The sequence below is a fragment of the Melanerpes formicivorus genome, unplaced genomic scaffold, assembly GCF_026170545.1.
Source record: "Melanerpes formicivorus ecotype bairdi unplaced genomic scaffold, bMelFor1.0.p_v2 SCAF_12, whole genome shotgun sequence".
NCBI lineage: Eukaryota > Metazoa > Chordata > Aves > Piciformes > Picidae > Melanerpes > Melanerpes formicivorus.
Genome location: NW_027142364.1, coordinates 536,699 through 562,820, shown reverse-complemented (window position 1 = coordinate 562,820; position 26,122 = coordinate 536,699). Strand labels below are relative to the sequence as shown.

The 26,122-nt window shown below is 51.0% G+C and overlaps 1 protein-coding gene across 6 annotated transcripts in view; it reads right to left on the bottom strand.

The window, feature by feature from the left end:
• Nucleotides 1–6,099: 6,099 nt before the first annotated feature.
• The window catches only part of PLCH1 (phospholipase C eta 1), a 93,683-nt gene continuing 73,660 nt past the window's right edge, over nt 6,100–26,122 (bottom strand). For 4 of the 6 annotated variants that reach the window (XM_068144867.1, XM_068144871.1, XM_068144872.1 and 1 more), the window contains 12 exons: nt 25,437–25,508; nt 23,644–23,738; nt 22,878–22,978; nt 22,150–22,329; nt 21,952–22,059; nt 21,102–21,226; nt 20,198–20,282; nt 19,268–19,414; nt 18,691–18,770; nt 15,345–15,404; nt 14,338–14,701; nt 6,100–9,192 (listed from right to left, as the gene is read on the bottom strand). In XM_068144867.1, the coding sequence (XP_068000968.1) occupies nt 7,100–9,192; nt 14,338–14,701; nt 15,345–15,404; nt 18,691–18,770; nt 19,268–19,414; nt 20,198–20,282; nt 21,102–21,226; nt 21,952–22,059; nt 22,150–22,329; nt 22,878–22,978; nt 23,644–23,738; nt 25,437–25,508 (3,510 nt within the window). In that variant the 3' untranslated portion in view covers nt 6,100–7,099. Of the gene's footprint in view, nt 9,193–9,493; nt 9,523–14,337; nt 14,702–15,344; nt 15,405–18,690; nt 18,771–19,267; nt 19,415–20,197; nt 20,283–21,101; nt 21,227–21,951; nt 22,060–22,149; nt 22,330–22,877; nt 22,979–23,643; nt 23,739–25,436; nt 25,509–26,122 lie in introns of all 6 variants that reach the window. The other 2 variants (XM_068144873.1, XM_068144868.1) reach the window with 2 other exon arrangements.

Here is a 26,122-nt window from a genome sequence, read left to right as displayed (position 1 = left end):
AGCCCAGTGGAGCGTGGCTCCGCTTGCCTCTGCTCCTGAGGGCTGGCTCCATCCCTCCCTGGCTTAGGTGATGCTGGGCACTCCCCTTCTTGCCCTGGGCTGAGCTGGGATTCCACAGGTCTCTGTTGCAGCCCAGGCTGTGGATAGTCTCCCATGCATGTGTCAGTCCCACTAGGTTTGAAGAACCATCATTGCCTTCCTTTGGTGCCTCAAAGCACAGGCTGGCAGCTCTCACACCTCCCCTGCCACCCTTAGCAGGAACCCTGCCCAGGCGCTGCTGCCAGCCCTGCTCACATCAACAGCCTGGCAGCAAGGTCCTCTCTGTGGGCACCAGCAGTGTCCCAAGGCACACCCAGACCCAGGACAGCTCATCCTGTGCTGCTGCTGCAGAGGGAAAATCCCAGGCAGTTCACAGCTCTCTGAGGGGCAAGAAGTGACAGAAGCTGAGGGACCAGTTTCCAAGCTCCACTAAACCCTTCTGTCAAAAGCAGGCCCAGAGGCTGTGATCTGTTAATGGGGCTGATCAAACAGAAGGTAAAGAGATGCCAGGGGAAGCTAAAGCCACCCTGCAGCTTCCTCCAACAGAGATGAAATTTCATTCTCAAAAGGGCAAAGAACAAAGCCTCTGAATCACACTAAAAATAACCAAACCACAACCCCCTCCAACAAACCCAAACCACAACTGCCCAACAAACCCAAACCACAACCCCCCCAACAAACCCAAACCACAACCCCCCCACAAACCCAAACCACAACCCCCCCAACAAACCCAAACCAAACCACAACCCCCCCAACAAGCCCAACCCAACCCACAACCCCCCCATCAAACCCAACCCACAACCCCCGCCACAAACCCAATCCAACCCACAACCCCCCCAACAAACCCAACCCACAACCCCCCCAACAAACCCAAACCACAACCCCCCCAACAAACCCAAACCACAACCCCCCCACAAACCCAACCCACAACTGCCCCAACAAACCCAAACCACAACCCCCCCAACAAACCCTAAACTGAGAGGCCTAGAACTGGACACAGTCTCAAGCTGTGCCAGGGGAGGTTTAGGCTGGATGTTAGGAAGAAATTCTTCCCAGCAAGAGAGATTGGCCATTGGGATGTGCTGCCCAGGGAGGTGGTGGAGTCACCAGCACTGGAGGTGTTTAAAAAGATCCTGGATGAGGCCCTTGGTGCCATGGTTTAGTTGATCAGATGGTGTTGGGTGATAGGTTGGACTTGAGGATGTCAAAGGTCTTTTCCAACCTGGTTAATTCTATTCCATTCTACTCTACTCCATTCTACTCTACTCAAGGTGTGGCCTAACCAGTGCTGAGTACAGTAACTGTTGGGTTGGGGTTAGCTCTGTAACCTGCTCCACAGCAAAGGCATCACAAAAGCTCTTCCTACAACTTTCCCTCTGTGGTGTGGAATAGCAAAAAGGAGACAAATTTTGACCCCAGAGATGAGCTGAGTTTACCAAAGCCTCCAAACCTGACACCCCCACCCATCTCCCAGCAGGTCCTGTTTCATCAAGGGCTGAAGCAGTCCTGTGGATATGGAGGGATCCATTGCAGTCTAGCTAAGAGTATTTCTCAGCAGAAATGGGACATGGGGCAGCCATATGGCCAAGCAGCCTCCTGGGGTGCACTAAGAAGAGTGTGGCCAGCAGGTGCAGGGAGGAAATACAAGAGACAAGTGAGTGGACATGTGTGCACCAGGCCTTCTCCCTTCACCCCTACAGCTGAGTCTAGCAGATTCCTGGCTCAGTGCTGGGCTGGCACAGGCTGAGTGTGGAGCCCAGCAGCAAAGGGGACTGCTGAGGATTTAGCTTTGGAATTACAAGCCACATTAATGAGCAAATCTTGGCTTATCTCACTAAAGCCCACACTAGCTTGAGGGAAACCCAGGAATATGAATCCCTCCCACCTGCACCTGACCCTGCAGTGTGGGGAAGGATGTCACTGCACTGAAGATCTTGTGGCTCCAGCGTTCCCACAGCTCCAGCATGGGGTGCAGTGCCCATTGCCCCTTGTCCTGTCACTGGGCAACAGCCAGGCCCCAGCCTCCTGCCCCCCAGCCTTTAGCTCTTGCTGAGCACTGCTCAGCTCCCCTCTGCTCCAGGCTCAACAGCTGGGATTGGTGCAGCAGCTCCACCTCTCAGCTCTCTGGCTTTGCTTACCTGCTCCTGAGACATTTCTGTCTTTGTCCCCTTTGCCCCTGGAGGGCTGCTGGCAGCCTTATCCCCAACAGCTCTCAGATTTGGTTATCTGACTCCATCAGCAGCTTCCCTGTGTTCACCTCAACCTTTCTAGCAGAGGACAAGATCTCTGGGGAGTAGCAGACCCTTTCTGGCAGCATTACACCTGTGAGAAAACACAACAACAGGTTCTCTCTGCTCCTGCTGCTGGAGGACCCTCCAGCACTGTGCACTTTGGGGCTTGTGTGCAGCACCAGGACAGCCAACTGAAACCAGTCACCTCCTGCACCCTGCATCTGCAGCCACAGACAGAAGAGTCTCCTCCAGAGGACAATATACAACCTCAGAAGCATTCTGGTTGCAGAAGACCTTTCAGCCCATCAATCAGGCATCCAACTGGGCTGAACTTTCACCCAGCACAAATCAAACCAGAAGCCCAGCAGGGTAGGGGTTGGAAGGGATCTCTGGAGCTCACCCAGTCCAACCCCCCTGCTCCAGCAGGGCACCCACAGCAGCTTGCCCAGCAGCACAATGCCCAGGGCGGGTTGGATGCTCTCCACACCAGGAGACTCCACAACCTCTCTGGGCAGCCTGCTCCAGGCCTCCAGCAGCCTCACACCAAACAACTTTCTCCTCCTGGGTTCCAGTTTGTGCCTATCAACCCTTGGCCTGTCACTGGGCAGAGCCTGGCCCCAGCCTCTTGCCCCCCAGCCTTTAGCTCTTGCTGAGCATTGCTCAGCTCCCCTCTGGGGCTGCTCTTCTGCAGGCTCTCAGCCCCAGGGCTCTCAGCCTTTGCTCCTCACAGAGCTGCTCCAGGCCCCTCAGTGGCTTTGCAGCCTCCCCTGGACTCTCTCCAGCAGTTCTCTGTCTCTCTTGGATGAGCAAATCCCAGTGGCTCCCCTCCAGCATCAGGCATGCAGTGATGCATGCCAAAGCCTGATGTTATGCAAATATTCTGCAGAGCCTGGGTCACACTCAAGCTGTAGGGAAAATGTGGGAGTGCAGGTCAAGATGGCTACTATTAATTATTAATTACCTAAATGAATTCAGAGCAACACAAGGGCCCCCAGCCTCAAGGAAGCAAGGCAAGGCTTCTGAATATTGAACACCTGAATCCCAAGACAGGCTAAATGCAAAGGGGCTTCACTACCATCTTCCTTACTCAGCACCACCTCTCTTTGAGGATCAGGTATGGAAAAGTCCCTGACACACCTTTCAAACCAAACTTCCATCCCTAGTGATGGCCTCCTGACAGCTCAAAATGGCCTGATTCTGGGTGAGTAGGATCAGAGAATGGTCTGCTTGGAAGGGACCTTAAAGATCATCCAGTTCCAAACCCCCCTGCCAAGGGCAGGGACACCTTCCACCAGGGTGCTGAAGGCCTCATCCATGCTGGCCATGCACACCTCCAGCCTCCCTGGGCAGCCTGTGCCAGTCTCTCCCCACCCTCACTCTCAAGAATTTCTTCCTGATCTCCAGTCTCAATCTGCCCTCCTCAAGATTCAGTCCATTCCCTCCCTTCCCAGCAGAACTTCTTCTCCCCTGCTCTTACAAGGATCACCTTAGCCTAACAAATCTTTCCCTGAAAGGCTTGGACTCCAAATGTTGAAGATGTGGAGCACTAAATGAAAAGAGCCCACTTGAAAAGCCTGGAAGGCCAAGGAGGGGCTGAAAGCCAAGCAGGAATTAATCAGCTGCTCCAAGACATCTGCTACCCTTCAGGCTTCCCAGAGACTATTGCTCCTTAAAATGGGATCACATAAATACTGTCTGACCTTCCTGACAAACTCCAGGCTGTATCCAGATGTGCTCCAATGAACCATCCAACTAGTGGCAGGAATCAGGAGCAGCAGAGTTTCAGGGGGACAGCTGCCAGGCAGGGCTTCTGCAGTGCTGCAGCTCTGGCTCTGCCCACAACAGGGACACAACACAGAGCCCCATCAACGTTCTGCCCAAGGTGGAGGCTTTCCTCCTCACACCTTCCACCTACACACCACAAAGCAGACACTGAATCACTGTAAGTTCTCCTCCAGCAGAGGCTGAACTTGCTCCTCAGGCTGGATCTGGAGCCCAGAAATACTGCTAGGGCCACAGTAGTGACTGAGTCAGGTCACACCTAAAGACAAGGCTCTGTTGCAAAGGGGTTGGACAACAAAAGCCTAATTGCTCCTTTAAAAGGATTAATAAAGCCACTGCCACAGCTCCAGGTCCAGCTCCCTCCCTCCCCTGACCCCTTCTCACAAGAACAGAATCATAGAATTGTTTGGGTTGGAAAAGCCCTCAAAGATTGGGTCCAGCCATCAACCCAGCACCACCATGGCCACTAAACTGTCCCCAGGTGCCATGGCCACAGGTTTCTTGAACACCTCAGGGCTGGGGGCTCCACCACCTGCCTGGGCAGCCTGTGCCAGTCCCTGACCACTCTTGCAGAAAAGGAATTTTTCCTCATCTCCAACCTAACCCTCCCCTGGTGCAATTTCAGGCCACTGCCTCTCCTCCTATCACCTGAGACTAGGGAGAAGAGACCAACTCCCACCTCACTCCAAACTCCTCTCAGGGAGCTGTAGAGAGCAATGAGGTCTCCCCTCAGCCTCCTCAACCCCAGTTCCCTCAGCTGCTCCTCACCAGCCTTGTTCTCCAGATTCTTTACCAGCTTCATTCTCTGGACCTGCTCCAGGACCTCAATGTCCCTCTTGGAGTGAAGGCCCTGAGCCTGAAATCCATCTGACATGGGAGCATTTGCTAACAGACAGCAAGAGAAGGTCAGTCAGCAGCAAGCTCTGCCTGGACTGCACATGCTCCTCTTTGGCCACAGACATTCAATTCACCTCTTAAAGGACACATTGCAGCTTCCAAGGCTTTTTACTCCCCCCCACAAACCCCCCAGGTTCCAGGCTCAACTAGGCCAGCACAGGCACTGCCCCTTTTCATTGCTTTCTCAATCAACACAGGAGTTTAAAAGATAATCTCTGCTAGAAATTCAATTTATTCCTCCTCCTGCATGCCTAAGCAGATCTGTCATCAGTGTAATCACTCTGCCACACTGCCTCAGACACGTGGACTGAGGGTCCTGAGCATTGTTTCCCCTGCTGCAGACAGCTACAGCATTAAAACCTGATCCAACACACCCAAAAGAGCCTCAGTGCAGGAACAAACCCAACCTAACCCATTCTGGGGGGGAAATTCATGGATTCACACAATGGGTTGGGTTGGAAGGCACCTTAAAGCTCATCCATTTCCAACCCCCTGCCATGGGCAGGGACACCTCCCACCAGCCCAGCTTGCTCAAGGCCTCATCCAGCCTGGCCTTGAACACCCCCAGGGAGGAAGCAGCCACAGCCTCCCTGGGCAACCTGTGCCAGGCTCTCCCCACCCTCACTGCCAAGAATTTCTTCCTGATCTTGAATCTGACTCTCCACTCCTCAAGCTTCAGTTCTGTCTTTGCTCCCTGTAGCTTTTCACTCTTATTGTTTTCAAGTGTTTTTATTCCTTTACAACTTAGAATCCTAGACTCACTCAGGTGGGAAAAGCCCTCCAAGATCATCAAGTCCAACCCTCTACCCAACACCTCCATGACCACTAGACTGTGTCCTGAAGTGCCACAGCCACTCATTTGTTGAACACCTCCAGGGATGGTGACTCCACCACCTCCTTGGACAGCTTGTTCCAATCCCTGACCACACTTTATGTAAAGAAATTCTTCCCAATATCCAACCTAAACCTGCCCTGGTGCAGCTTGAGGCCATTTCCTGTTGTCCTGTCATTAGCAACTACGTGGGAGAAGCAGCCAAGGTCAGAAAAGACCTTCAAGATGATCCACAAACAAGCTGCCTGCAGTCACTAACTACTGTCTGAGCAGGGCTGTGTCTGCTAGAGCTTCATTGACCATGTAACCAGGTGCTTAAAAATCTATTTTAATGATGTTTTCAAGAATAATAATACTCTGCATTACAAAAGAAAGAGGTAAAAGGTACATCTTGTACAGCTCAGAAAAAACCTTACAGTCAGGCAAAGTCAAACCAAAATAAAGCTCTGTTGTTCCCTCCAGGGAAGCTTCAGTGGTGGAGGTTTGCTCACCCAATGCACTCTCAGCCTTCACAGGAGGAAAAGGCAAGACAGTCAAAACAGTTGGCTCTACCACATCAGCTTGCCAGGCCCCACTGACTGGCACCACATCAGCAAGGGAATTACAAATACACAGCTCTGCTACTGCACCAAAGCTACACACACAGCCAAGAGCAACAAGACAGAACCAAAGGAATGCAGCAATCCAGTGTTTTCCAGCCACAAATGCAGAGTGACTCCCACATCCTGCTCTGAGCACTCAACACAGCCACCAGAAAGGAAGACAACTTCACAGGGTGGGCAGAAGGACAAACCCACAGGGGACTGACAGGTGCGGACTGACCCCAAGCTCTGCACGCTGAATCACATGTGGAATGAACAGTGGAGTCCAAGGCAGGGTGGTGCTAAGGAAGGGGCTCATTCTGGGGCTGGCCAAGGACCCCCAAGGACATCACCAGCAACAGAAAGCAGGAGGCTCAGGAGGATTCTCACCAAGGGCCAAAAGTGGTCACTAAAAAACATTCTTCCAAACAGCAGGAGACGACAACACTCTTGCAGCCACTGCAGGGTTAGGCTTCTGAGCACAGCATGACACATGCAAAGTGATGCTACCAATGCTCACTGCATGCAAACAGCCCCCCAGGTGACTCCACGTGGTGGGGACTGCTAAGCCAAACCACTGCTGTGGTGAGGGTGGAGGGCGGGCTGTATTTACACAGGGCCCAAGCACGGGCAGGGAATTGCATTCCTAAATAACTTAACCCCTCCACAGGGGCTCTCTTGCTAAAAATCCTTCACTTCCACCGTGTAAACTTTGACCAAATGTACATGTATACAATCTACAGTCTCAGCAGGAAATAGATCTCAGGCTGGTCCTCGGTGCTGGGCTCCAGCTGCAGGACAGGGTGGTGGGCGTACAAGCGGTCGCCGCAGCCGGAGTGGAAGGCGGCGCAGGCGCCCTCCGGCATCCCGCGGCCCTCCAGGTCCTCCCCAGGGAAGCCATTGAGGTACTTGGCTATGTAGGAGCCCGTGGAGTGCCTGTTGACAACGTGAGGAGGCGCCGAGGGCTTGCTCCGCAGGACCACCCCCGTGACGCCGCTGGAGTGGGCAGGCTTGTGCTTGCTGGCGGCCTCCTGCCGCTCCTTGGCACGGCTGGCGATGTTCCGCACTCTGCTCTGGCTCCTGGAGGAGAGCTTTCTGACCAGGGCTTTGGGGCAGTCCTCATCGATCTGCCTGGAGCAGAGTGCTTGCTGGGTGTCCTCCTGGTCGAGGGACACCAGCTTCCTCAGCTGCTCTGTCAGGGCATCGGTGGAGTGCGGCCTCACGCTCTTCATAGCGGCGAGCTTCTTGTCCCTCATGCCCGAGGAGATGAAGCTCCTGCTGATGTACTGGTACTTACTTTCAAAGTTGCAGGAGATGTCCTCGGATGTCAAGTCCCCAAGGCTCTTGGATTTGCAAGGACTGCTCTGCTTGATGGCTGAGTGAGGTGGGAAGGCCAAAGCGCCGTGGAGCAGCGGGGAGTGCGTGCTGAGCGGGGGGCTCTCAGCAGCGCAGGTTACCTTTGCCTGCTTCTCTGTGGGGTGGTGATACAGGAATCCAACATTTGCACACATGGGGAAAGGCAGCTGAGGGCCTGCAGTCCTGAAGTGCTCTGAGCAACCCAGGGCAGCAGAGCAGAGCTGCATAGCTGTGCTGCTCCCAGAGGACCTGCCACCACCACACCCAGCGTGCTGCCTTTGCCTCAGTTTCAAAGGGGAGGCCAACTGGCTCATGTCTTCCCTTCTGTACTCACAGGCAGTGACCAGGAGATCCTGAGAATCCCCATCTACTTCTACTAGGCTGCTGCATTCTGAAGTCTCACCAGCGAGAGGGTCCACAAGAGTCTCCTCAAAGATGAGGCTGTTGGAAGCAAAAGAAGGAGCAGACTTGGGGGCTTCCCAGCTCGTTCCGGGTTTTGTTCCTTGTTTTCTCTTGGGATTCACCTTGAGCAAAGAGAGGGGTGAAGGACAAGGAGAACTGGCCAGGTTGTTTTCTATGCTACTTAACTTTTTCTTGCAGGCTGCCTCACTGTGGGGCTTACACTCAGAAGCTGGTGTCAGAGTGGCCTCGTGGATAATTGTGTATGTGGAGTACTCGGCAGTCTCGGGGCTGGGGAACGCGGTGGGATCCGGAGTGGAGAACAAAGGCGACGTGGTGGATCGAGCGGCGGGGAAGTTGTGCTTGCAGGGGCTGTGGAGATCAGCAGTAGGCACACGTGGCTGTGTGGCCAGCATGCTGAAGATCTGGCTGCTGGAGCCACGGGGGCTCAAGACCTTGCTATGGTTGGTTTGGTCGTCAGTGAGATCCAGCTGTCCGATCAGAGCCGAGACGGCGCTGTCCATCTGGCTCTCGGTGGCCAAGGACACCTCATCTATCAGGCGAGAAATGTCACTGTCCTGCATGGCTGAGGTGGAGTGCAGGGCACGGACAGCAGAGCAAATGGCAGAGGAAGGATCTGTTGAAGAAGGAGGTGCTGCAGTGCTCTCCTTCGTGATGTCACATCTGTGGTTTTCCACCTCTACGTTTTGAGAGCAGGAAGCCCTCGCAAGAGTTAGTGGCTCCCTCTCAGACCCTTCTGTGCCATCAACCCTTTCATGGTCTGCACAGATTTTGTCACAGGGTGCTCCTGTGGAAATGTCAACATCAGAGCCCTGCATGAGGGGCATAGCTCCATCAGGGAGATCATTATCCTGACAGTCTGTGAGGTGATTCATTTCAGCCACACTTGGAAAAACTGAGTGTTCAGGTTGCTCTTGCAGAGGTGGTACTAAAGAATCAACTGAGGCCTCCTTCCGCTCACTCTTCATCAACTGAGATGTCAAACTTGGAGTATTTGCTGAGCCAGAGTCTTCCAGGTTTGTTTCTTGCCCACTTGTAGTGTCCTCACTGCTGGCTAAATGGAATGAGAGACATGTTAGTCACACACAAGCTTGGGCTCTGCCTCTGAACACCTATTTTGTCCTCAGACAGACAAATGGAGAACGCAAAATTAGGCACAGCAGTGACAGAACTTAATCATGGGGTTGTGCAGGTTTAGTACAAATTATCCATGGCACATGAAGAAATGGAGAAATACAACTGCAGGCACTTCATTGAAACTCCCTCTGGATGTCTATTACATCAAGCAGGTGATGTAATACTGGTTGCAAATAATGTGGATGAGGTACCAGAGCGGGGCTTGCAGGTGGCATTACCTTCAGCTGTGTTCCTAGTCAGATTTGTACTACAAAGAAGCATGGCAATAAAGACAGAACAAAACAGCTCTGTTAAAAACCATCATACTGTGAAACAAGAGGCATGCTTACAAGAGCTGAGTACAAGGCACCAAGCAGATGGACTCCAGACTCTACAACTAGTTAGGAGAAATGTTACAGTGCAAAAGGGTTGCTGTTGATCTTCCTTCTACAATCATCAGAGCCAGCTTTTGAAAGCCTTACAAAACAGCCATGGAAGAGTTCCTCCACCAAACCATCTAATTGGTCTTCATCTGAGCTCCATGATTCACTCTTTTGGAGCTTTTAATGAAGCAGGGACTATAGAATCATTATAGAATGGCTTAGGTTGGAAGGGACCTTAGAGCTCATCTACAACAACCTCCTTGCCATGCGCAGGGACAGCTCTCAGCTAGACTCAGCTGCTCAAGGCCTCATCCAACCTGGCCTTGAACAACCCCCAGGCAGGAGGAATCCACAGCCTCCCTGGGCAGCCTGTTGCAGAGGCTCACCACCCTCATACTGAAGAACTTCTTCCTCAGCTCCAGTCTAACCCTGCTCTCTCTCAGCTTCAAACCATTCCCCCTTGTCCTGTCTCTGGACACCCTGATGAAATGTCCCTCTGCTGCCTCTATTCTATTCTATTCTATTCTATTCTATTCTATTCTATTCTATTCTATTCTATTCTATTCTATTCTATTCTATTCTATTCTATTCTATTCCATCCCATTCTATCCTATCCTATCCTATCCCTATTCCATTCTATTCCTATTCTATTCCCATTCCATTCCATCCCATCCCATCCCATCCCTTCCGGTATTGGAAGGCAGCTCTAAGGTCCCCCTGAAGCCTTCCCTTCTCCAGGCTGACGAACCCCAGCTCCCTCAGCCTATCCTCATAGCAGAGGTGCCCCTGCCCACAGATCATCTCTGTGGCCCTCCTCTGGACCTGCTTCAACAGTTCTATGTCCTTCTTATGATGGGGACACCAGAACAGAATGAAGTCTGACATCATATCTCCTGCTTCTGACAGTGGCTAGAGGTCAGGCCCCCAGGAAGCAAGAGGAGAAGCCCTAAGCATTCAACAAGAGCCCTCAGCCCCTGTTCATTGAGAGCCTCAGGTTGAACCCCCTGGGTGGACTGAGAACTGATTTAGTGAACATGGCTTGCAAGGTTCCCCGTGCTTCCCTGTGCAGGAGCACAGATAAGGATGATGAAGAGATAGAGATGGAACAGATCCACATTTCTTTGATCTGTAGATCTTTTCCTATCCAGAAGAGAGGGGATGGCCAGCACACTGCTCACTTGGGCTCATTTCAGTTGAGGCAGCAGAGCTACATTCAACCATAATATTTCCATAGAATCAGAGAATTGTTTGGGTTGGAAAACCCCTCCAAGATCAGCCACTCCAACCATCAACCCACCACCACCATGGCCATTACACCATGTCCCCAGGTGCCATGGCCACAGGTTTCTTAAACATAGAATCATAGATCTGTCAGGGTTGGAAGGGACCTCAAGGATCAGCCAGTCCTAACCCCCCTGCCATGGGCAGGGACACCTCACACCACAGCAGGTTGCTCACAGCCACATCCACCCTGGCTGCAAACACCTCCAGGCAGGAGGCTTCCACCACCTCCCTGGGCAACCTGTGCCAGGCCCTCACCACCCTCCTGGGGAACAACTTCTTCCTCACATCCAATCTCAATCTCCCCACTTCTAGTTTTGCTCCATCCCCCCCCAGTCCTATCCCTCCCTGACACCCTCAAAAATCCCTCCCCAGCTTTCTTGGAGCCCCCTGCAGATCCGGGAAGGCCACAATGAGGTCTCCTGGGAGCCTTCTCCTCTCCAGACTGCACAACCCCAACTCCCTCTGTCTGTCCTCACAGCAGAGCAGCTCCAGCCCTCTGCTCCTCCTCGTGGCCCTTCTCTGGACACCTTCCAGCACCTCCAGATCCTTCCTGGAATAGATGGAGACTCCACCACCTCCCTGGGCAGTGTGCTCCAAGAAAGATCTCTGTTTTAGGAAGACAGATCTCTGCTGGACAGCCAACACTCTGCCTTCCTCATGGCATCCTGCAGTAATCAACACTTCAGTTGATCAGAAACTCCCTGATGGTGAAGCCACCTCCCAGTCTAAAATATCTGGACTGAACTTACACTGTGGACATAGCCAGGCCTGAGGAAGAGTTGCACCTTCTCTTACCAGGGTTCAAGGGAATTGTTTCCATGACAAAAGGGCCTGGCTTGAGTTTCTCTCTGCCCACCACTAAGCCATGGATGGCCTAGCAGCACAGAGAAGGGAGACAGAAGAGGACTCCATCTGGAATTTCAGCTTTTTGATGTCTTGTTTCTTTGTCTAAGGTGGCCTAAACTCCTCTGTAGGGGTAATAGAGGAAGGCTCACAGAGACTCCAGGGGACAGGATCTAGCTCTCTCATAGGGGTAATAGAGGAAGGCTCACAGAGACTCCAAGGGACAGGGTCTAGCTCTCTCATAGTTAGAAGGGGCAGGATTCATCCCCTGTGACAACTTTTGAGGTCACCTCACCAGAGCTGGTGCTTTCTGCAAAGGTTATTTTGCTATGAGTGAGGAATTGGGACCTCCCAAAGTGTGAAAATTCCTTCCAAGAGGATCTTGACTCTTTTTTGTTGAGGAAGAAACGTTACAGCTGTTGTGAAAAAAGGCTGAGCTGTTTCCCCTTCCCAGGCTCCTCTAGAGAACCTTACAATTCCAAGCACAGCATTTCAGAGCTGACTTCCTCTTCTGAGAGCATCTTTTCTCCACTTGTTTTGTTTTTCTCCTGGTGGTAGAAATCAAACTGGTTTGACTTTGCTTGCTCCTTCTCCTCAGCACCTTCTTGTACAAAGAGATGCCCAGATGATCTGTCCCTGCAAAACCACTCACATGGGCAAGCAGAACAAAGGTGGCTCAGCACCCTCCTCTCCTCTGCATCTGACAGGTCTATTTTAAGGTGGCACCTGTGGTTGCTGGAAGCTGCTGCTCCATTGTATTCAGAGCACAGCAACATTTTTGTCACCTCTCAGGCCAAAAGAGGTTCTTGTGGTGCTCTCTGCATCTCACCAAGACAGCTGGTGCTCCTGGCTCTCCTGTGCCAGCTGAGAAAGAGCCCCAAGGGACTGGCTGCTCTGTCAGAAGCCACTAGAAGGTGAGGATCTGCCCTAGCCCTGCAGCCTGGTGGGGACAGCCTGTATGAGTGCACACAACCAAAATCCAGCCCCAAAGAGCAGCACAGACACTGCAAACCAGGGACAAGCTCAGGGTGGAGGCAGCAGGCCTTGTATGCAGTGCTTCCTAGACCTCTGTGAGGAGGCTGAGGGGAGATCTCATTGCTCTCTACAACTACCTGAAAGGACATTGTGGAGAAGTTGGTGCTGGTCTCTTCTCACAGCTAATTAGTGATAGAACAAGAGGAAATGGCCTCAAGCTGTGACTGGGGAGGCTTAGACTGGACAGTAGGAAACCTTTTTTTCCCCATCAAGAGTGGTCAGGGATTGGAATGTGCTGCCCAGGGAGGTGGTGGAGTCCCCAAGCCTGGCTGTGTTTGGAGGTGGTTTGGCTGTGGTGCTTGGGGCTCTGATTTAGGGGTGAGCCTTGCAGAGCAGGGCTCTGGTTTGGACTTGGTGATCCTGAGGGTCTGTTCCAAGCTGAATGTTTCTGTGGTTCTGTGGAATGCTCCAGCAAATCCTTTATGAGCTCAGTCAGACACACTGGGCTTGCTGCACTCATGGGAGCCTTTCAAACCCAGGACTGCTCCTATAGAACCATGCAATCATTTTGGTTGGAAAAGACCTTTAAAGATCATTAAGTCCAACCATTCTCCAACTCCACCAACGCTGGTGCTGTGGTCACTCAGCACCACATCTACACAGCTTTTAAACACCTCCAGGAATGGGGATTCAACCACCTCCCTGGGCAGCCTGCTCCAGGGTTTGAGAAACCTTTCAGTGAAGAAGTTCCTTCTGATATCCAACCTGAACCTCCCCTGGTGCAACTTGAGGCCATTCCCTCTTACTCTATTACTTGTTCCTTGGGAGAAGAGACCAACCCCCACCTGCCTCTAACCTCCTTTCAGGGAGCTGCAGAGAGCCAGGAGGTCTTCCCTCAGTCTCCTTTTCTCCAGGTGGAAAAAGCCCAGCTCAAGACTGTGGGATGCAAAGTCTGACCTCTTTTAACCCTTTTTACATCTAATTGACATTGTCCATTAGTTTTTGCACCCACTATTAAAAAGAACCAAGCACACATGGGTGCAGGGGGATCTTCCTCCTTGAAAATAGGGGGAGAAAGCCCAGCATGCCAGCAGCTCTTTCCATGAGTAAAGGGATGAGAAGCCAACTAGAAACTGATGAAGTGCAATTGAGAAGAAATTGGCAAGTGCCCTTTGAAAAGCACTTCCAGAAATCCTTGCCTAGTTTGGAGAGCAGCCAGCTTTCCAGGATGTCACTTACCAAAGAGCTGAAGGAGCTGTTCAAATCCTTCAATCATAGGTAAGTCTGCCCAGTATCTCCTAATCTCAGTTGAACAAACTGCAGAACTAAGCCTTTTAACAGACTATCACAGAATGAGTTGGGTTGGAAGGGACCCAAGATCATCCAGCTCCAACCCCCTGGCATGGGCAGGGACACCTTCCCCTAGCCCACATTGCTCAAGGCCTCATCCAGCCTGCCCTTGAACACCTCCAGGGAGGGGACAGCCACAACCTCCCTGGGGAACACTGTTCCAGTGTCTCACCACCTTCACTGTCCAGCCTGGCCTGGAGTGGACTACTCCAACTCCTAACATCAAAACTGATTTTGGAAGCACCTACCAGCTGCATTTTCTTTTCCTTTGGCATCTGGGGCAGGTTCATCTCCTGGGCTCGGCAGCTCCATCAGGAGGTATTTATCCACGGGCATAGAAGCAGGGCGCGCTTGCAGGCTCCGGCTCGTACGCCTGACCACTCCTTCCTTCAAGTCTTTCAGGTCTGCTGGCTCAGAAGCACTGTCTTTGATCTCAGCAGCTTCCAGGAAGCCCAGCTTGCTTTTCTTCCTGCCCTTGGCCGGCGCGCTGGCCGTGCGCCGCAGGATCCTCTCGCCCAGAGAGCGCTTCCGGATGTAGTGCCCGCCGCTCTCGGCAGAGCTGGCCTTGGGGGGCTTGTTAAACAGCCCTCTGAGTCCTATCAGCTGCTTGTTCTGAAAGGAGAAGGAACAACCAAGGCTTTGAGTGAGCTCAGACAATTAGATAAGGAGAGCAACCCAAAAAAAGCTGCTTTTACTTATGGGTGATGAAGACAAAGTTAAAGATGCGGCAAAGCAAAATCTCACACCAAGCACTTCACAGCTACTCGGAGCGAGGAACTATCAGCACAGGTCTCCACCAATTCATGCATGCCTGTAGTTCTCCTCATCAGGGTGGCAGCCTGCCACAGTTACCAGATTTCTCCTCATCAGGGTGGCAGCCTGCCACAGTTACCAGATCCCTCCTCATCAGGGTGGCAGCCTGCCACAGTTACCAGATCTCTCCTCGTTAGGGTGGCAGCCTGCCACAGTTACCAGATCTCTCCTCGTTAGGGTGGCAGCCTGCCACGAATAGCAGAGAAGTTTGCTCAAAGCCTCCTAATCAGAGGTGAAAAGGCTGTGGAGAGGTGTCTGGCAGCCACAGGCTACACATGAACTTGGGAGTTTTAGGCATGGGCTTGACCAAAGCAATATTCAAATGCTCCAGAGGCTGGATGAAGAATGATGCAGAGTTTGGGAGTTGCAGGACATGCGATTAGGAACCATTGGATAAAGCTGGGTGCCCAGCAAGGGCAAAGTGCATGCTGATGGAGTCTACCTTTGTGGCTCCTAGAAAGTGCAAGATTGTGTAACTGGGATTGAGGATTAAAGGGCTCCACTGAAAGGCAAAAAAATGCAAATACATTTGGCTAAGGTTCCCAAGGCTGTGATGCAAGCAAAGAAGGCAATAGCAAGGCAGCTGCAACCAGAACCCCTTGACAGCGAAGGATTTCAAGCAGTCTAAAGTCAGCCTCTCTCAACCTTGCCCAGATACCCTCACTGAGAAGGGTCACAGAACCATAGCATCCCAGACTGCTTTGGGCTGGAAGGGACCTAAAGATCATCTGGTACCAACAAGTCATAGATCCATAGAATGCCTTGGGTGGAAAGGGAGCTTAGAGATCATCCAGTTCCAGCTCCCTGCCATGGGCAGGGACACCTCCCACCAGCCCAGGTTGCTCACGGCCTCATCCAGCCTGGCCTTGAACACCCCCCAGGAAGGGGACATGCACAGCCTCCCTGGACAAGCTGTTCCAGTGTCTCCCCACCCTCACTGGAAAGAATTTCTTCCTAATGTCCAGTCTCAGTCTCCCACCTTCCAGCTCAAAGCCATTGTCCCTCTTCCTATCACTACAAGCAGTCGTCAGAAGTCCCTCCCCAGCTCTCCTGTAGCCCCCTTCAGGTACTGGAAGGCTGCTCTGAGGTCTCCCTGGAGCCTTCTCTTCTCCAGGCTGCAGACTGGGTGTCTACACGCATTCAGCCTTCAGTTACTGGTTACAAACAGTCACACAGCTTGTCATTAAGGCAGGCATGAGATAAAAAGGCTGAGTGGTGCAGAGATCAAGTCTCAGTGGGTTGTCTGGCCCCACACACATCTTTTGTTTTCCCTATTCTGCTGGTTCTCTTGGGTGTGTTTAGACAGGCAGAGGTTGGTCTCTTGTCCCAGGCAACCAGCACCAGAACAAAAGGACACAGTCTCAGGCTGCACCAGGGGAGGTTTAGGCTGGAGGTTAGGAGGAAGTTCTACACAGAGAGAGTGATTGCCCATTGGAATGGGCTGCCTGGGGAGGTGCTGGAGTCACCATCACTGAAGGTGTTCAGGAGGAGACTGAATGGGGTGCTTGGTGCCATGGGTTAGTTGATTAGGTGGTGTTGGGTGATAGGTTGGACACGATGATCTTGAAGGTCTCTTCCAACCTGGTCTATTCTATTCTGTTCTCTTTGAGGAGCCCATGAGCTAAAGACCAAAGAAGCTCCCCAGCAGGCAGACTCTCACCAAAACTGACTGTGATGTCACACATAGGTGTACAGAAGTCTTTCAGATGCATTCCAAGCTGCTCACCACTGCTGTTGCTTTTACACTGGTTTAGGCACAGTAAAATCCACCTTAGATACTAAAAGCTTCTCTCTGTAGCACAGAATGGCCACTGCTGTTCCCTCCACTGCCTTGCTGCTGTCCTCCCTGGCAGAAGGAACACTGCTGGAGCAGACAAGTGCACTGAATCCCTGTGCTGAGACAAGATGCCAAGAGCCAGGCAGACATCCAAGGGATTTACAGAGTCATCACTAGATCATTCAGGAATCTAAAGGCATCAGTGAGGATAAAGGCAGTGGAGCTAAGTGAGGATCTGGACTAGAGCAAATCTCAGCCCCTGGGCTTCCTCTGTGTTGTTGTCCCTGTCTGTTCCACTGAGCATTCCTCAGGTGCTCACAGCTCTGGGGCCTCACACATTTGGCATGACATCCTCTGCAGAGGGAGAAAGGCTGAGGGCAAACTGTGCTTCTTAACCTATAGCCTTCATGAAAGTGCTTGGGGATTATTTCTGTGGTTGTTTTGCCTTTATTTTTATCTCCACAAAGTGCTGCTTTAGTTCAGCATCCTCTGGAGTAGGGCCTGAATTTCTTTGTGCTGCTTATCTGCAATGCACAAGTTCCAAACAGAGATATTGTTGGATATCAGATATGTGTAGACACATATAACTGTATAGAAAAATCTGTGTGTGGCTTCAAAAAACCTCTTGCAAGCTGCTCCTGAAAGCAGCTGAAGTGCAGAGAAAGAGCATTCTGGTTCTATTTGCACTGCTTAAATATTTGACAAGCAGAAATCTTGCAGACAAGCAAAATCCTGCACTAAAACCTGGGAGATTTTGCTGCTTAAATTCACTGCTTGTCTAAGACCCTGTTGGGGATGCACTAAGAGTCCTCAAGGTTTACTCCTAAAGTTGAATTAGTTGAACAGAGTGCTCTAGTGGAAGGTGTCCCTGCCCATGGTAAGGGGGATGGAACTAGATGACCTTGAAGGTTCCTTCCAACCCAAACCATTCTATGAATCTATGAAATGTCCTTCCTGTATCTAGACAGGACAATCGTTAGGTGCTACCAGCAAGAGCATACCTAAGTACCTGCATGCTAGACTAAGAGTCTGTGATGCTCTCCTTCTTGATCTCCTGCAAGGATCTCCCAAACACACACTGAGCTACATCCTTCTGCTTCCTGAGCATTCTGACAGCAGCGTGTCTGTGCTGCAACTGCTGTAGCTCAGCTGGAGAGCCCAATGTTTTACTGGATATGGGTGTGCTGCCAGTGGGTGTCCCAGCTCAGTGCTCCTCAGAGAAAACATCAGCAGTAAGGATCTGCATTTTGCTTCCTTGATGCTCAACAGTGTATCATAGAATGGCTCAGGTTGGAAGGGACCTCAAAGATCATCTACACCAACCTCCCTGCCATGAGCAGGGATGCCTCTCAACTAGACTCAGCTGCTCAAGGACTCATCCAACCTGGCCTTGAACATCCCCAGGCAGGAGGCATCCACAAGCTCCCCGGGCAACCTGTTCCAGTGTCTCACCACCCTTGTACTGAAGAACTTCTTCAGTTCCACTTTAACCCTGCTCTCCCTCAGCTTCAAACCATTCCCCCTTGGACTGTCTCCAGACACCCTCAGGAAAAGTCCCTCTGCAGCCTTCTTGTAGGATCCCTTCAGGCACTGGAAGGCAGCTCTAAGGTCCCCCTGGAGCCTTCCCTTCTCCAGGCTGAACAACCCCAACTCCCTCAGCCTATCCTCACAGCAGAGGTGCCCCAGCCCTTGAAGCCCTCCTCTGGACTTGTCCCAACCTCTTTAGATATGAATAGAATTTAAGCCATCAAGTTGAGGACAACAGAGACCCTGACTTGTACTTCTTCATTGATGAGTAATTTGTCTAAACTTAACCCCTGAGGAGTAACAGAAAGAGAGACAGGCACTGCCCATCCAGTGTACAAAATGCCACCAGCCTAAGCTGTGCAACCCATTTACAAAGCAGATAAATGCTGTGGGGTTCTGTGGGATCTTAAAATCCATTCTTATCAGAAGAATCCAAACAACAAGGTGGTGGGGACAGAAGATGCCCATTTGCTGGCACACCTACCTTCCCATAGATCTCATTAATGGTGATGTGAACAAATATGGATGCTTCTGTCAGCCCCTCCAAGTACACGTGGCGATAACCTAGGGAACCAAAACCAGAGCACCACAAGTGACCAACACTTTGCACTTCATGCACTAAAATGCCTATGAAAATGAAATAGATACAGCAAGCATCTTACACCTTTAGCAAAACCTATGGTTTCCAAGCCCCATCCAAAACAAAGTTCTGAATCATAGAATCAATAATGTTGGAAAAGACCTCAGAGATCACCAAGTCAAACCTATTACCTAGTACCTAACACCTCCTGACAACTAAACCATGGCCTGTCACAGGCTGCACAGAGAGGTGGTGGAGTCTGCCTCTCTGGGGACATTCCAAACCTGCCTGGATGTGTTCCTGTGTGACCTCCTCTAAGTGACCCTGCCTTGGTCAGGAGGGTTGGACTCAGTGATCTCCAGAGGTCCCATCCAACCCCTACCGTCCTGTGATTCTGTAATGCTGACATCCTCATCTTTAAGTTCCCAGGTGGTTGCTCTTCAGCTAGATTTCTAAGTTGAGGCAAACAAGCAGGACTAACCAGGGACCAGGCTGCTGAAGGCCAGAGTCCTTTGTCCAACAAAGTCTCGCCCGATGGGATCGTGGTCCCAGACGAGGAACCGCACCAAAGCGATTTCCGGCATGTGGACGGTGAAAGTGAGGGTTTCCTCCCAGACAGGATTAAACCCTGCAAAGCAAACACAACAGCAAGTTTGGGAAAGGAGTCCAGAGCAAGCACTAGCCTTGATTTTCATCATGCATAGCTTGGCAGGAGGCACAAGAACCAAGCAGACAAATGGAATCTCATTCCTTGCTGCTCCCCTAGATCCAGGCACTCTCCATCCCCATAATCTCTTGCACTGCTTTCACAAACTAAAGGATTCTGGATCTCTTGCGCTGCTTCTACAAACTAAAGGATTCTGGATCTCTTGCACTGCTTCTACAAACTAAAGGCTTCTGGCAGGGACACCAAGGGGGTTTGTTGTTTTGCAGAACTATGGTAGGCTAAAGATAGTCCAAACCAAACAGGCACTACCTTTCCCCCTCGCCCCCAAAATGGTTTTGCAGCTATGAGAGCTGGTGTCCACCTCCCCTGCTGCAACAGGCTGTCCCACTCTGTTACACACCTCCTTCCACAAAGCCTGAGGGGGCAGTGAAGCTGCCTAGGATGTGATTTGTTTTCATTGCATGTGAAATTCTACCCATATCTATATCAATTTGGACCTTCTGCAGAAAGGAGATTTTAGAGCAACCCAGGAGAAAGCTATTGTGGTGAGCAGTTCTTGCCCTTCACCCCTAGCCTTGTCTCCCTGCAGCAGAAATTGTCCAGAAAGCAGAATTTAATGTGTTCAAGCGATTGGATGTCATCAGATGAGAGGCTTTGCAATGCAGAAATTCAGAACAGAGACTGAATCACTTCCAATTACTTAAGCTTTGATGGGAGAAGAGGAAGCCAGCTAGATTGCCTTACCATTGTCATCAACCACCCTGGTCTGATCTTTACAGCAGTCAACAGGCAGCCCAATAATCTCCACCTCAACAAAGGGATCAATTATCTGTGTTTGAAAAACAAAGTGTTTTAAAAGCAAGCCAAGGAGGTCAATTTCGAACAAAATTCACACAGAGAGTCAATTTCAATTCACAGAACCCTTCACTCATAGCAGTTTTCAAGAGCACAATCATGGGAAAGGGAGAAGAGAAGGCTCTGGGAGGACCTTAGAGCTGCCTTCTAGTAAGTACCTGAAGGGATCCTACAGGAAGGCTGCAGAGGAACTTTTCCTGAGGGTGACTAGAGACAGGCCAAGGGGGAACGGTTTGAAGCTGAGGGAGTGCAGGGTTAGACTGGAGCTGAGGAAGAAGTTCTTCAGTATGAGGGTGGTGAGACTCTGGATGCCTCCTCCCTGGGGAGGGTTCAAGGCCATGCTGGATGAGGCCTTGGGCAGCCAAATGTAGTTGAGATGTGTCCCTGCCTATAGCAAGGGAGTTTGGAGTGGATGAACTCAAAGGTCCCTTCCAACCTGAGCCATTCTATGGTTCAGGAAGTATCAATTGATGCAGACCTTGTAGTCTCAGGAGCTGTTTAAAGTATAATGAAGCCACCCTCAAAATACAAACCCAACCAGTTCTTAAACACAGAACCACAGAAACATTCAGGTTGGAAAAGACCCTCAGGATCACCAAGTCCAGCCAAGGAACATCATGTGTAGGCACATTTAGTGACCAAAAGCTCAACACCTGAGATTTACTGGTGTGTTTAACTAAGCAGAAAGTTGCCTTCAGCCACATGCTGCCAGGTCACTCCAGCACTTCTCAGGGAAGTATCTGTTGGTATCAGAGTATCTCACCTCTCCCCTGTTGGTATCAGAGTATCTCACCTCTCCCCTGTCTCCTAGCATTGAGTCTGGAGGCTTTGGTAGCTGCTGTCCACTGATGATCTTCAGAATCAGCTGCTTTTTAGGACTGGCAGGAAGTGGATCAGAAGAGTAGGGGTTGAATGTGCCTAAAAGATGGCAAGGAATGAGAAGTGTAAGGAAAAAGATAAACAGAATAAATCTGGTCCTACAAAATGCATATACAGAGCCAAAATGCAGTCTGAAGTGAGTAACTTAGTAACCTAGAGAGTAACTTAGCTCTCTGATTTAGAGCTAATCTGTAAATTCCTTGGTGAGTAGCAGCTCTCTTATTTAGAGATGATGGGGACAGGCTGAGAGAGTTGGGGCTGTTCAGCCTGGAGAAGAGAAGGCTCCAGGGTGACCTTAGAGCAGCCTTCCAGGACCTACAGGAGAGCTGGGGAGAGACTTTGGACAAGGGCTTGCAGATATAGGACAAGGGACAATGGCTTTGAGGGGAGATTGAGACTGGAGATTAAGAAGAAATTCTTTTCAGTGAGGGTGGGGAGACACTGGCACAGGGTGCCCAGAGAGGCTGTGGATGCCCCCTCCCTGGTGGTGTTTCAGGTCAGGCTGGATGAGCACCTGGGCTGCTGGGAGGTGTCCCTGCCCATGACAGGGAGCTGGAACTGGATGACCTCTGAGGTCCCTTTCCACCCAAAGCATTCTATGTATCTGTGACTTGTTTTACTTACAACCTGAGAGTTACAATGCATGGAAATCTGACAGATTCTATGTGTTCCTCCTTGCTTTTCTTGTGTCTTCACAACTTCACCATGAAGCCACATTCTGAAGGCCTGACACTTAGAACACTAAATGCACAGTGGGACATTACCTTTGCACATCTGCTGAGGTTTGAGGACGTAACCACAGTTGCCATTTACCCTAAACTTTGCTTCATTTAACTGCATCACACGTCCCTCAGACTGGTAGTTGAGTGCCACTGGGGAAAGAGAAAACCCAGGAGTCACTGATCAATATTTGCTTAGCACAGGCACAAGAGCTGGCAAGGAGTTTGTCACTGAGCACTCACCTAACTGGCAACCAACATTCCAGTAAGGCAAAGGATTGAAATTGCTGGAGTCAATCCTGTAGGCTGATGGATAGACCCTTGTGAGCTGCTTCTGGTTGTAGAGCATGAACTGCTCAGCCTTCTGCTGCACTGCTTGGTGGGCTCTGGTTTCACTGAATGACAGCACGTTCCCTGTGGATCCTGTGTGTGGTGTGAAACCAACACGTGAGTTACAGAGCAGTCCCTGGGCCCACACTTCAGTTACACTGCTATTAAACAAGGAGAACATGAGGTTTAGCCTTTTGCTGTACCCTCTCCAGCAAGTCCTTGCCCTTCTTGAACTGGGGAGCCCAGAACTGGAGTCTGTACTCCAGCTGTGGCCTTATTAGGGGGTGAAGAATCTCCCTTAACCTGCTGGCCACACTCTTCTTGCTGCACCCCAGGTGACCATATGCCTTCTTGGCCACAAGGGCACATTGCTGGCTCATGGTTATCCTGTTTGTCCTACCAGTACTCCCAGGTCCTTTCCCCCAGGGCTGCTTTCCAACAGATCAGCCCCCAGCCTGTACTGGTCCATGGGGTTGTGCTTTCCCAGATGCAAGACTCTACACCTGGCGGTTCTCAGTAATTGAGTGGGAGGAGCAGGTCACTAATTGCTCTGCTTTGAACATATCTTGGGTCAACAAGGGAAATCTTGGGAACACAGCCAGAGAAAAGGGCAGGTGTAGCTCTCATGCCATCAGCCTTACCATCATCTACTATATCCTGGGCTGCCACAGAGTTGGTGTAGACCACGAGGTCAGAGAGAGCTCGGCACAGCTTCACCGTTTTCCTTCGCCGTGTCAGCCTGCTGCTCTTTGAGATGTTCCACAGATCAGGCACTCTCCAGAAATGTTTAAGGCACATTTCAAAACACACCCCCACACACACACCTTCTGTCCCCTTTTCAGCAATAAGGAAATAACAGTGAACAGGTGACTCTTGCCCTTGTACCTCTGTAGCCAGACAACACAAAGCTTTTCATTTCAGCCGTAATGAAATAGCTGCACCCTGGCTCCTTCTCAACAAGAGCAGAGAGCTTGGAGCTGTGGCTGCAAGTGAAGCATTTCAGTGACTACAAATCCATTCTCCATGGCACCTTTTTGATTGCTTTTCCTTTAACTTCTCAGATGTAATAAAGTTGGCTGGGCTGTGATGTGCCCTTGCTTAGCCTAAGCTCTTTTCTCTGAGCACACCTTGCAGTGTGCAGCACGTAGATTGGCATCTCCCCATCAGCAGATGATTACTGCCACACTGCTGTGCAGGCTGAGGGTAATTGCTCTGTGCAACCTAGGAAAACCTACAATCAAAATATCAGGCTGCAGCACTCACAGCAAACTATCCCCCACTAGCAGCCTCATCAATGACCTGCTCTTGAAAACAAGGCCTCCCTGAGGAAATGACACAAATATCGGTAGCAATAAACATGCCTCCAGCTTTAACCGAGCTGGGAACCTGTGGTGATTCATAGCTCACCTGTGCAGCTGCCCTGCTTCCTTCCCAGAGGGGTTTTGCTGGCTCTCTTCCTCATCTGATGCACTCTGGTATTTGGCTGCTGCCTTCACAGCTTTCTGTTGGGAAAGAATCCAGCAGAGCCAATCAAGCAATTCATCAGTTTATGGGGTGGGTCTAGAAACTCAGAGAACCATAGGATGGGAGGGGTTGGAAACCTGCCTGCACCTTGTGACCCTGGGCCAGGGTTCCCTGCTGTGGATTCCCTGCTTTAACAGGGGGGTTGGACTGGAGAATCTCCAGGGGTCCCTTCCAAGCCCCACCATGCTGGGGTTGTGTGAGATGGGCTTTCTAACCTGCTGTACTCATTAGGATAACTACCTGAAGTAATTAAGTTATTGAGCCGTTTCCCAGCCCTCAGTGTAGCCAGCACTGTTCAGTGGCTGACTTTTCTCTGTGACATCCCATTCCACAGCATTTATTTTGGCACCAGTGTGAAGTGTCCAGCCCCATGCACAGCAGGCACTTGCAGATCTCAGTTCATACTGAGGAAGTAAAGTGGATGAAAGCAATAGGAGCACTTTAAACTGCTGTAAGCTGATAATCAAAGTGAGCCCTGCTGTGGTCTGTCTAGAGAATTTATGACAGCTCCTGGCTGGCTTCAGGGCAGAGAGGCTGGTGGCTGATGAAGTGTTTCTTAATTGCTGGGTTTCCTAAACCACTGCTCAGCTGATCAGTTCCTCTGTGCTCCCTGCTCGGGTGCAGCTCTCACCAGGGATGGAGCTGAGGAGGAACAAAGGCATCTAGAAGGCTGGGGGCAGAGGAAGCCGCTGGTGGCACAGATCTGCTGCCTGCCCCCGTCATGACCAGCCTCTGCTGATTGATTGGGCATCTGCTAATTGACCCTGGAAGGAAGGAAGCTTGAATTCATTTCAGCAGCTCATGCTGAGCCTACATGCTGAATAAATCCAAGCCTTGAGGCACTGTGGGAGTGTGGGAACAGAGGAAGCAGATGAGAGGAACACGTCTGTGGGGATCTGGGAATGGGAGGAGACATGGCTGCACTGTCCCTTTTGGTGGCTGCTCTCTGTGCAGCTGGAAAGTGAACCCTCACACCCACTGGAACGTTCAGCTCTTGCATGGCTCAGTAGAGCTGCCTTGGTGAAGAGCCAGCGAGGCAGCCAGCTTGCCCTAACAGCCACACACACCAACGCTGCAAGCAAACCCATAGAGAGATCAGAAAGGAACAGAGCTTTGCATAGCAGGAGCCCAGAGCCAGTGCTCAGAGCAGCCACTTGAAGGAAGGGACAGAAACAGTGCTCTGCATGGCACTGCCCAGGGGATCAAACAGGGTAAAACTGGACCCCCAGTGAAGCCAACTCTGCCAGCTGTGTGGAAAACAAGAGCACACCAAGGCCCAGCTCTACATTGCTCTGCTGATTTTCTGCTTGGCCAGAAACCAGCCACTCCACACCACCAGTGAATGTGATCTGACTTTGTCTGAGCATCTTTACAAGGGTCTCCATACCTGAGAACCCTTGAAGGCCTCAAGTCTTGAGCAACCTAGTGGGAGCTGTCCATGGCAGGGGGGTTGCAACTGGATGATCTTGGAGGTCCCTTCCAACCCAAACCATTCTATGAATACTCTTAGCAGCTAAGATTCTCCTGAAGAGCAACAGATACACCAAGTTTAATCATGTAGTCTTTCCTCACTGCCTCCCATACACACCATGCTTGTTTCAAGGCAAAACCCACCCTCACTGTCCCTGGGATGGGTCAGGCCTAGAAGGACAAGTTGGATCTCTCCTGGTACTTACTTTGTGCTTACCAAAGTTGCCAATTAAGGATCGACTGTGAGACTTTTTTCCACCTTCTTTCAAGTCCAGGTTCTGTGCAGAGAAAGTGCAATAAAAAGTGTAACTTAGATACCTGCAGGAGTACCTTGAAGGAGTCTGAAAGCCTCCACAAGACACAACTTCAATCAAAGAAAAGCTGTGGTGTGTCACCCTGAGAATGTTCAGTGAGAATAAAAGCGAGTGAAGGCTAAATAAGTTTAAGTCTAAGTTAAGACTGAGGAAAGACTGAGGAAAGACTGAGGAAAGACTGAGGAAAGACTGAACATGATAGACTGAGCTGTGAACACAAAGTGAAGTCCAACATCTCATTCTTTATGTCTTTATATGCTTTCTGTACTTGACAGCCCAGCAAGCCTCTAAACAGCAAGGAAACACATTAACCTCAGCACTCCAGGCAACCAACCAGGCAGAGAAAAACCACTCCAGCAAACACAAGCAAGCAGCAACAAAACCCAGCAACACTTCAAAGTGTGCTTGAAAACAGCCACAAAGGAGAACAGGGGCACTAAAATCTCCTAACAGAGAGACATGGACTTCTCAGAGGCAGCCTGGAGTCAGAGGTGCACATAGAGCCATGCCCCTGGGCATCACTCTGACAGCTCCTGGCAGCACCTGGCTTATTCTGTCAGGAAAGCACATTGCTTCAT